Source organism: Procambarus clarkii, chromosome 10, assembly GCF_040958095.1.
Source record: "Procambarus clarkii isolate CNS0578487 chromosome 10, FALCON_Pclarkii_2.0, whole genome shotgun sequence".
NCBI lineage: Eukaryota > Metazoa > Arthropoda > Malacostraca > Decapoda > Cambaridae > Procambarus > Procambarus clarkii.
In genome coordinates, this window is record NC_091159.1 from 21,386,344 (window position 1) to 21,397,892 (window position 11,549).

Genomic DNA, 11,549 nt, shown 5'->3' on the forward strand with positions numbered 1-11,549 from the left:
TCGTCTTGACGGCGTCTGCTTCTGGGGTTAATTAGCGAGACTTGGTGAGTTTTCGTGCAATAAGAGAAGTGTTGGAGGGAGCAAAATTAGCATACGATACTCTGTCTTGTGGTGTCGTGGGACATGTCACGTGACGCTGCCGCTTTATCGAGGTATTGGGCCTTGTTGGACACGCCTGTCGAATTGTTAATGTGTCTCCAACTCCCCCTCTCCTCTCGAGTCATAGGTCGGGTTTTGTACGTTATGGTTAAAAAAAAGTTACAAATGCAATCTAATGTGAAAGTAACGGCTCAAAATTATCGAGGTTTTCTATGTATCGGACTGTATGGGTTGGGCGGGTTCGTTTGGTTCGTACTTTTCTAGTACTTGTACTTTAGAAGGTTGGGTTTTTGACGGAGTGGCAAAGGAAGAAAACGGGGAGGTGTAGCGGAGTCCTAATATAGCGACGGGTCACTATGTTGTTCCCATTTTTGGCCGTAAAGTTAACCACAAGCGTCCATGACCTTCTGTTGGGCCAACGACGCGATTACTATGACTTTTCTTAACATATAAATTCGTATTCCATTAATTGCAAATAGAATTGCATATTGCACTTTCTCTCTCTCTCTCTCTCTCTCTCTCTCTCTCTCTCTCTCTCTCTCTCTCTCTCTCTCTCTCTCTCTCTCTCTCTCTCTCTCTCTCTGTGTAAAGCATCATTTAGTCTCGCTCTATAATCCCTTGTCAAAGACTAGACAAGGACCATGTGAGTACGACCCACACACCGGTTAAAGTGTCTCGGAGAGGCTGCGGGATCCGTGTGAGGATCCCGCAGCCTCTCAAAAGCAAAAGAATTTTTTTTTTTTTTGCTCGGGATTGCAAAAGAATTGCAATCCCGAGGATTGCAATTCTTTTGACCATGTCGTGGCGCAATCGACTAAGGCGCGTCTGGGATCATCCCGGACGTAGGTTCGAGCCCCCATCACGGCCCTAGTGGATTTCTTCATTTGATATATCAAGCTATTGTGATTTCTGTGTGTATATCACGAGGTCACCCTTGTCCCCATGCCTTGGTAAAGACCGCTATAGCCAGCACAGTGGGCTTCATGAGACCAGGAGTCATGGCAGGATGTGCAGAATACGCCCGTTGAAAAGCAGAGGTGCAACAGATACTCTGAGAGAGAACTATCAACATCAGAGGCCCGAGACTGTTCAACACGCTTCAACAACACATAAGGGGCATAACTGGCCGACCCCTCACAGTGTTCAAGAGAGAACTGGATAAACACCTCCAAAGGATATCTGATCAACCAGGCAGTGACTCATACGCTAGGCTGCGAGCAGCCGCGTCCAACAGCCTGGTTGACCAGTCCAGCAACGAGGAGGCCTGGTCGACGACCGGGCCGCGGGGTCGCTAAGCCCCGAAATCACCTCAAGGTAACCTCAAGGTATCGTCCTTTAGGAAGACGGTAAAAGCAATTGCATAGCCACACTGGCCAACACCTGTCCTCGACAACAGGTATCTGAAGAACACCTACCTGACTACTAAGTCGTCAGAGAAATGTAAGATTTCAGGGCGGCGTGTTTCCTGTTCCACGTCCTGAGTGTGGTCACCCCCGCAGCGGCCCACACGCCTCAGGAGTCACAAAATACTTTAAAAAGGAATGATTTCTTACGTGAGAGTTATGTAAATCAACTCTACCTTATAAAATATTTAATGAAAACTTGAGGTGGTAAGATATCGCGTTTAGCATTCTCTAATTCTTCATATGTGGTTATTGTGCATACTTGGATCATTGTTTGTCAGCGGGCGCCTGGCGTTGACCGGGGGTCAGCGGGCGCCTGTCGTTGACCAGAGGGTCAGCGGGCTCCTGTCGTTGACCAGAGGGTCAGCAGGAGCCTGTCGTTGACCAGAGGGTGAGCGGGCGCCTGTCGTTGACGAGAGGGTCAGCAGGAGCCTGTCGTTGACCAGAGGGTCAGCGGGCGCCTGTCGTTGACCAGAGGGTCAGCGGGCGCCTGTCGTTGACCAGAGGGTCAGCAGGAGCCTGTCGTTGAACAGAGGGTCAGCGGGCGCCTGTCGTTGACCAGAGGGTCAGCAGGAGCCTGTCGTTGACCAGAGGGTCAGCAGGAGCCTGTCGTTGACCAGAGGGTCAGCGGGCGCCTGTCGTTGACCAGAGGGTCAGCAGGAGCCTGTCGTTGACCAGAGGGTCAGCAGGAGCCTGTCGTTGACCAGAGGGTCAGCGGGCGCCTGTCGTTGACCAGAGGGTCAGCAGGAGCCTGTCGTTGACCAGAGGGTCAGCAGGAGCCTGTCGTTGACCAGAGGGTCAGCGGGCGCCTGTCGTTGACCGGGGGTCAGCGAGCGCCTGTCGTGAACCATCACAAGCGTGGAGGGCCGGGGGCGCCCACTGGGAAACCAACCAACTGGTGATATTAAGCCAACTGGCAAATTGCGGCCCAGTGGAAGGACCATATCCCGAAATTTAAGCGGCTTGCTATCGAGGGACTGGTCGTGTTTCACCCCATTGATCCCATTCTCCCTGGCGAGTCAGAGAGAGAGAGAGAGAGAGAGAGAGAGAGAGAGAGAGAGAGAGAGAGAGAGAGAGAGAGAGAGAGAGAGAGAGAGAGAGAGAGAGAGAGATGCATGGTTCAAGAACAAAGGGGCAGACATTGACCGCCATTCTCCACTGAAGTATTCTTAAGAGACACGGTATCCAGCTAAGAACAAGTGCGTGCACACATGCGCAATGAAGAACACACACGCAAGAACACACACGAACACAAGAACATACAAACATCCTGGGGGTTAAAACACACACACTATTGTCTGGTAATATTGATGTGGTGCTCAGGGCTCAGCAGTACACTCACACGGCTGGATGCTCAATACACAGTCTTCACGTCAGCTGTAATATGACAAATTCTCCTCCTGAGCAGCGAGTGGTGATTGTATTATGCCTGTATGTTGCTGTATCTCTGTATTTTCCTGTAGAGGCAGAGGCGCGATGGGTCTATGGTCCTTATACAATGAAGGGGAATCATTATATTAATGATGTCATCATCGTGTGTAGTTGGATATCATGTTTGGTAAATGATTATCATCTGGGTTCATCATTATCACCACCTGTGTCATCACTATCACCACCTGTGTCATCACTATCACCACCTGTGTCATCACTATCACCACCTGTGTCATCACTATCACCACCTGTGTCATCATTATCACCACCTGTGTCATCACTATCACCACCTGTGTCATCATTATCACCACCTGTGTCATCATTATCACCACCTGTGTCATCACTATCACCACCTGTGTCATCACTATCACCACCTGTGTCATCATTATCACCACCTGTGTCATCACTATCACCACCTGTATCACCGCAAGATACCAAGCCTTCCTCTGGGCGCTCCAACCTCTTCTGGTAATATATTTTGAGTCAAATCTCTATAGTGATCGTAATTACACTTATATTAATAAAATATATTGGCAATTTGTGTTTAGGGAGGCCATCTACATCAACAATTATACAATGTATGCATTTCGAACGGTTCACTGCGTTCGGCCGTCTTGGTTCGTCTATAAAATGTGGGTTGTGGCCTTGAGAGATCGATCCTCTGGCGAACTAGAATGTCTAGCTTTTTCCAGACTGGCGTGGAGGAGTTGGTCTAGCAATATTGTGTAAGATTGTTGGCTCAGCGCCATGATTTTTGGCTTCGAATGCCCCATTAGTATTGTTTTTATATCTTGGTATAATGCAGATAACCATTGCACGGATAAAATATATATTTTAGAACATGTATTCATAGGTAATCGATCAACGTTTATATTGGATAGTTAAGCATTTATAGAGATTTAATTTTGGTTATATCATTAGGTAAATTAAAATACCAATACGTGTTCTAAACCTAAATTTATATTATTATATTGGGGGAAGCAAAGGGGAGGGGAAGGATGAGGGGAAAAGGGGCAATGGGGGAAGAGGGTTGAAATGGGTGAAAGAAGGAGGAAGGCTGCTCCCCCTCTCAATGGGTGGGGTGGGGGGGGGGAAGGGGGGGGGGAGACTGCCAGCGTCTCTATATAACCAACATATCAGTCAAGAGTTAAAATCATATATTTAATAGTTATGCATATCAATCCTCGACTGAAAGAGGTCATGTAAACATTTATAGATGACCCATCAACACTCGCGCCAAACTGACAACGGTAAACATTAGCCTACCAGCCGCGCCTCAGATATGTATATGAGGATATGTCTGTCATACTATATACATGGTATATCCGGTAGACAGAGCCCTAAAGCGTATAAGAGAATTTGTCTATCACTGTAAACACCTGAGACATCGGGCACACAGGACCCCACCTCGCTCCCACCACACACACAAAGAACGTACGTCGTCGTTTAGTAAAGTGTTGGTAAATGCCCGCCATGTTTCTCTCCGTGATGGGGTGGTGGCGCTGTCTTGACCACTCATGGGTCTTTGGCAACAACGTCTCCTTCTGTGGTTAGCCTGGACTGTAGAGCGACGGTCTCGCCTCATGCAGGTCGGCGTTCAATCCCCGACCGTCCAAGTAATTGGGGACCATTCATTCCCCTCCGTCCCATCCCAAATCCTTATCCTGACCCGTTCCAAGTGTTATATAGTCGTAATGGCTTGGCGCTTTGCCCTGATAATTACATCTCTCTCTCTCTCTCTCTCTCTCTCTCTCTCTCTCTCTCTCTCTCTCTCTCTCTCTCTCTCTCTCTCTCTCTCTCTCCCTCCCTGCGACCAAGAGGTGACCTAGTGGGTGTAGGGGTGACCTAAGGGTGACCAAGGGGAGACTAAACATATCCACAATGAAGCATGCCGAGGTATGCCCTCATCACACACCCTCACACTCCCGCCTCACTCATCTCCTCACACACCGTTGCCGTGCTCACTATACACTCACCCTCTAGACTCTGCTGTAAACCGTTCACACTTAACTCTTCTTATTTAACCAACTTTCAACACTTCCAGCTCTCGTTCCTCGTCTAGCTCTCCCACAGCTCCCACAGCTATAGGAGTCTTCCCCCCACAGCTATAGGAGTCTGCCCCCACAGCTATAGGAGTCTACCCCCACAGCTATAGGAGTCTTCCCCCCACAGCTATAGGAGTCTGCCCCCACAGCTATAGGAGTCAGCCCCACAGCTATAGGAGTCTGCCCCCACAGCTATAGGAGTCTTACCCCCACAGCTAAAGGAGTCTTCCCCCACAGCTATAGGAGTCTGCCCCCACAGCTATAGGAGTCTGCCCCCACAGCTATAGGAGTCTTCCCCCACAGCTATAGGAGTCTGCCCCCACAGCTATAGGAGTCTTCCCTCACAGCTATAGGAGTCTACCCCCACAGCTATAGGAGTCTGCCCCCACAGCTATAGGAGTCTACCCCCTCAGCTATAGGAGTCTGCCCCCACAGCTATAGGAGTCTGCCCCACAGCTATAGGAGTCTGCCCCCACAGCTATAGGAGTCTGCCCGCACAGCTACAAGAGTCTGCCCTCACAGTTATAGGAGTCTGCCCCCACAGCTATAGGAGTCTGCCCCCACAGCTATAGGAGTCTGCCCTCACAGCTATAGGAGTCTGCCCCACAGCTATAGGAGTCTACCCCCACAGCTATAGGAGTCTGCCCCCACAGCTATAGGAGTCTGCCCCACAGCTATAGGAGTCTACACCACAGCTATAGGAGACTGCCTCCACAGCTATAGGAGTCTTCCCTCACAGCAATAGGAGTCTACCCCCACAGCTATAGGAGTCTACCCCCACAGCTATAGGAGTCTGCCCCACAGCTATAGGAGTCTGCCCCCCACAGCTATAGGAGTCTTCCCTCACAGCTATAGGAGTCTACCCCCACAGCTATAGGAGTCTTCCCTCACAGCTATAGGAGTCTACCCCCACAGCTATAGGAGTCTGCCCCCACAGCTATAGGAGTCTACCCCCACAGCTATAGGAGTCTGCCCCCACAGCTATAGGAGTCTACCCCCACAGCTATAGGAGTCTGCCCCCACAGCTATAGGAGTCTGTCCCCACAGCTATAGGAGTCTGCCCGCACAGCTATAGGAGTCTGCCCTCACAGTTATAGGAGTCTGCCCCCACAGCTATAGGAGTCTGCCCCCACAGCTATAGGAGTCTGCCCTCACAGCTATAGGCGTCTGCCCCACAGCTATAGGAGTCTACCCCCACAGCTATAGGAGTCTGCCCCCACAGCTATAGGAGTCTGCCCCACAGCTATAGGAGTCTACCCCCCACAACTATAGGAGTCTGTCCCTACAGCTATAGGAGTCTGCCCCCACAGCTAAAGGAGTCTGCCCCCACAGCTATAGGAGTCTACCCCACAGCTATAGGAGACTGCCTCCACAGCTATAGGAGTCTTCCCTCACAGCTATAGGAGTCTACCCCCACAGCTATAGGAGTCTGCCCCACAGCTATAGGAGTCTACCCCCACAGCTATAGGAGTCTGCCCCCACAGCTATAGGAGTCTGTCCCCACAGCTATAGGAGTCTGCCCGCACAGCTATAGGAGTCTGCCCTCACAGTTATAGGAGTCTGCCCCCACAGCTATAGGAGTCTGCCCCCACAGCTATAGGAGTCTGCCCTCACAGCTATAGGCGTCTGCCCCACAGCTATAGGAGTCTACCCCCACAGCTATAGGAGTCTGCCCCCACAGCTATAGGAGTCTGCCCCACAGCTATAGGAGTCTACCCCCCACAACTATAGGAGTCTGTCCCTACAGCTATAGGAGTCTGCCCCCACAGCTAAAGGAGTCTGCCCCCACAGCTATAGGAGTCTACCCCACAGCTATAGGAGACTGCCTCCACAGCTATAGGAGTCTTCCCTCACAGCTATAGGAGTCTACCCCCACAGCTATAGGAGTCTGCCCCACAGCTATAGGAGTCTGCCCCCACAGCTATAGGAGTCTTCCCTCACTGCTATAGGAGTCTACCCCCACAGCTATAGGAGTCTGCCCCCACAGCTATAGGAGTCTGCCCCACAGCTATAGGAGTCTACCCCCCACAACTATAGGAGTCTGTCCCTACAGCTATAGGAGTCTGCCCCCACAGCTAAAGGAGTCTGCCCCCACAGCTATAGGAGTCTACCCCACAGCTATAGGAGACTGCCCCCACAGCTATAGGAGTCTGCCCCCACAGCTATAGGAGTCTGCCCCACAGCTATAGGAGTCTGCCCCACAGCTATAGGAGTCTACCCCACAGCTATAGGAGTCTGCCCCCACAGCTATAGGAGTCTACCCCCACAGCTATAGGAGTCTGCCCCACAGCTATAAGAGTCTACCCTCTACAGCTATAGGAGTCTGCCCCACAGCTATAGGAGTCTGCCCCACAGCTATAGGAGTCTGCCCCACAGCTATAGGAGTCTACCCAACAGCTATAGGAGTCTACCCCACAGCTATAGGAGTCTACCCCACAGCTATAGGAGTCTACCCCACAGCTATAGGAGTCCACCCCAAAGCTATAGGAGTCTTCCCCCACAGCTATAGAAGTCTACCCCCCAGAGCTATAGGAATCTTCCCCCACTGCTATAGGCGTCTGCCCCCACAGCTATAGGAGTCTTCCCCCACAGCTATAGGAGTCTACCCCACAGCTATAGGAGTCTACCCCCACAGCTATAGGAGTCTTCCCTCACAGCTATAGGAGTCTACCCCCACAGCTATAGGAGTCTTCCCCCACAGCTATAGGAGTCTACCCCACAGCTATAGGAGTGTGCCCCCACAGCTATAGGAGTCTGCCCCCACAGCTATAGGAGTCTACCCCCACAGCTATAGGAGTCTGCCCCACAGCTATAGGAGTCTACCCCCACAGCTATAGGAGTCTGCCCCCACAGCTATAGGAGTCTGCCCCCACAGCTATAGGAGTCTGCCCGCACAGCTACAGGAGTCTGCCCTCACAGTTATAGGAGTCTGCCCCCACAGCTATAGGAGTCTGCCCCCACAGCTATAGGAGTCTGCCCTCACAGCTATAGGCGTCTGCCCCACAGCTATAGGAGTCTACCCCCACAGCTATAGGAGTCTGCCCCCACAGCTATAGGAGTCTGCCCCACAGCTATAGGAGTCTACACCACAGCTATAGGAGACTGCCTCCACAGCTATAGGAGTCTTCCCTCACAGCAATAGGAGTCTACCCCCACAGCTATAGGAGTCTACCCCCACAGCTATAGGAGTCTGCCCCACAGCTATAGGAGTCTGCCCCCACAGCTATAGGAGTCTTCCCTCACAGCTATAGGAGTCTACCCCCACAGCTATAGGAGTCTTCCCTCACAGCTATAGGAGTCTACCCCCACAGCTATAGGAGTCTGCCCCCACAGCTATAGGACTCTACCCCCACAGCTAAAGGAGTCTGCCCCCACAGCTATAGGAGTCTACCCCCACAGCTATAGGAGTCTGCCCCCACAGCTATAGGAGTCTGTCCCCACAGCTATAGGAGTCTACCCGCATAGCTATAGGAGTCTGCCCTCACAGTTATAGGAGTCTGCCCCCACAGCTATAGGAGTCTGCCCCCACAGCTATAGGAGTCTGCCCTCACAGCTATAGGCGTCTGCCCCACAGCTATAGGAGTCTACCCCCACAGCTATAGGAGTCTGCCCCCACAGCTATAGGAGTCTGCCCACAGCTATAGGAGTCTACCCCCCACAACTATAGGAGTCTGTCCCTACAGCTATAGGAGTCTGCCCCCACAGCTATAGGAGTCTGCCCCCACAGCTATAGGAGTCTACCCCACAGCTATAGGAGACTGCCTCCACAGCTATAGGAGTCTTCCCTCACAGCTATAGGAGTCTACCCCCACAGCTATAGGAGTCTACCCCCACAGCTATAGGAGTCTGCCCCACAGCTATAGGAGTCTGCCCCCACAGCTATAGGAGTCTTCCCTCACTGCTATAGGAGTCTACCCCCACAGCTATAGGAGTCTGCCCCCACAGCTATAGGAGTCTGCCCCCACAGCTATAGGAGTCTGCCCCCACAGCTATAGGAGTCTGCCCCACAGCTATAGGAGTCTACCCCACAGCTATAGGAGTCTGCCCCCACAGCTATAGGAGTCTGCCCCACAGCTATAGGAGTCTGCCCCACAGCTATAGGAGTCTACCCCACAGCTATAGGAGTCTGCCCCCACAGCTATAGGAGTCTACCCCCACAGCTATAGGAGTCTGCCCCACAGCTATAAGAGTCTACCCTCTACAGCTATAGGAGTCTGCCCCACAGCTATAGGAGTCTGCCCCACAGCTATAGGAGTCTGCCCCACAGCTATAGGAGTCTACCCAACAGCTATAGGAGTCTACCCCACAGCTATAGGAGTCTACCTCACAGCTATAGGAGTCTACCCCACAGCTATAGGAGTCCACCCCAAAGCTATAGGAGTCTTCCCCCACAGCTATAGAAGTCTACCCCCCAGAGCTATAGGAATCTTCCCCCACAGCTATAGGCGTCTGCCCCCACAGCTATAGGAGTCTTCCCCCACAGCTATAGGAGTCTACCCCACAGCTATAGGAGTCTACCCCCACAGCTATAGGAGTCTTCCCTCACAGCTATAGGAGTCTACCCCCACAGCTATAGGAGTCTTCCCCCACAGCTATAGGAGTCTACCCCACAGCTATAGGAGTGTGCCCCCACAGCTATAGGAGTCTGCCCCCACAGCTATAGGAGTCTACCCCCACAGCTATAGGAGTCTGCCCCCACAGCTATAGGAGTTTGCCCCCACAGCTATAGGAGTCTGCCCCCACAGCTATAAGAGTCTGCCCCCACAGCTATAGGAGTCTACCCCCACAGCTATAGGAGTCTACCCCCACAGCTATAGGAGTCTTCCCCTACAGCTATAGGAGTCTGCCCCCACAGCTATAGGAGTCTACCCCACAGCTATAGGAGTCTACCCCACAGCTATAGGAGTCTACCCCACAGCTATAGGAGGCTGCGCCCACAGCTATAGGAGTCTACCCCACAGCTATAGGAGTCTGCCCCCCACAGCTATAGGAGTCTGCCCCCACAGCTATAGGAGTCTGCCCCCACAGCTATAGGAGTCTACCCCACAGCTATAGGAGTCTACCCCACAGCTATAGGAGTCTTCCCTCACAGCTATAGGAGTCTTCCCCCACAGCTATAGGAGTCTACCCCACAGCTATGGGAGTCTTCCCCCACAGCTATAGGAGTCTACCCCACAGCTATAGGAGTCTACCCCACAGCTATAGGAGTCTACCCCACAGCTATAGGATTCTACCCCACAGCTATAGAAGTCTACCCCACAGCTATAGGAGTCTACCCCACAGCTATAGGAGTCTACCCCACAGCTATAGGAGTCTACCCCCCACAGCTATAGGAGTCTGCCCCCACAGCTATAGGAAGCTCTGGGGAGACCAGAACCAGGCCGCAGCACCACGCGGCCAAGACAAATGCTGGATGCCACGCGTAATAGGACCATGGCCCTGGTGGGCTCTTATAGAGGTCACTGGGTCCTTCCTGAGGTGGCTGGGTCCTTCCTGAGGTGGCTGGGTCCTTCCTGAGGTGGCTGGGTCCTTCCTGAGGTCGCTGGGTCCTTCCTGAGGTGGCTGGGTCCTTCCTGAGGTCGCTGGGTCCTTCCTGAGGTCGCTGGGTCCTTCCTGAGGTGGCTGGGTCCTTCCTGAGGTCGCTGGGTCCTTCCTGAGGTCGCTGGGTCCTTCCTGAGGTCGCTGGGTCCTTCCTGAGGTCGCTGGGTCCTTCCTGAGGTCGCTGGGTCCTTCCTGAGGTGGGTGGGTCCTTCCTGAGGTGGCTGGGTCCTTCCTGAGGTGGCTGGGTCCTACCTGAGGTCGCTGGGTCCTTCCTGAGGTCGCTGGGTCCTTCCTGAGGTGGCTGGGTCCTTCCTGAGGTGGCTGGATCTTTCCTGAGGTCGCTGGGTCCTTCCTGAGGTGGCTGGGTCCTTCCTGAGGTAGCTGGGTCCTTCCTGAGGTCGCTGGGTCCTTCCTGAGGTCGCTGGGTCCTTCCTGAGGTCGCTGGGTCCTTCCTGAGGTCGCTGGGTCCTTCCTGAGGTGGCTGGGTCCTTCCTGAGGTCGCTGGGTCCTTCCTGAGGTGGCTGGGTCCTTCCTGAGGTGGCTGGATCCTTCCTGAGGTCGCTGGGTCCTTCCTGAGGTCGCTGGGTCCTTCCTGAGGTCGCTGGGTCCTTCCTAAGGTGGCTGGGTCCTTCCTGAGGTGGCTGGGTCCTTCCTGAGGTGGCTGGGTCCTTCCTGAGGTCATTGGGTCCTTCCTGAGGTCGCTGGGTCCTTCCTGAGGTCGCTGAGTCCTTCCTGAGGTCGCTGGGTCCTTCCTGAGGTCGCTGGGTCCTACCCGAAGTCGCTGGGTCTTTCCTGGGTTCAGCGATTGTGTCCCAAGCCACCTCAGTCGCTTGGGACACAATCTTGGTTAATATCCCAAAGGTCCCAGGGAATAAAATAGCCCAGTTGGAGCGCAATCAGATGAAGTTCCATCACCCGCGAGCCCTCGCTCCGGTGGTATATCGTCTCTCCTTACGGAGCAACGCGAAGCAGCACTCTACGGAACACGTAGCTGTGACGGGGGGCAGAAGGACCAAACCTGACGGAACAC

The 11,549-nt window shown here is 53.1% G+C and overlaps 1 protein-coding gene across 1 annotated transcript; it reads right to left on the bottom strand.

The window, feature by feature from the left end:
- Positions 1-10,292: 10,292 nt before the first annotated feature.
- LOC123751453 (putative protein FAM47C) lies at positions 10,293-11,201 on the bottom strand. Its single transcript, XM_045733539.2, has one exon. The coding sequence runs from the start codon at positions 11,199-11,201 to the stop codon at positions 10,293-10,295; it is 909 nt and encodes a 302-aa protein (XP_045589495.2).
- Positions 11,202-11,549: the final 348 nt, after the last annotated feature.

Bases quoted from the DNA above. Each gene is read 5' to 3' on its own strand.
- LOC123751453 (XM_045733539.2), bottom strand. From the start codon at position 11,201: ATGACCTCAGGAAGGACCCAGCCACCTCAGGAAGGACCCAGCCACCTC.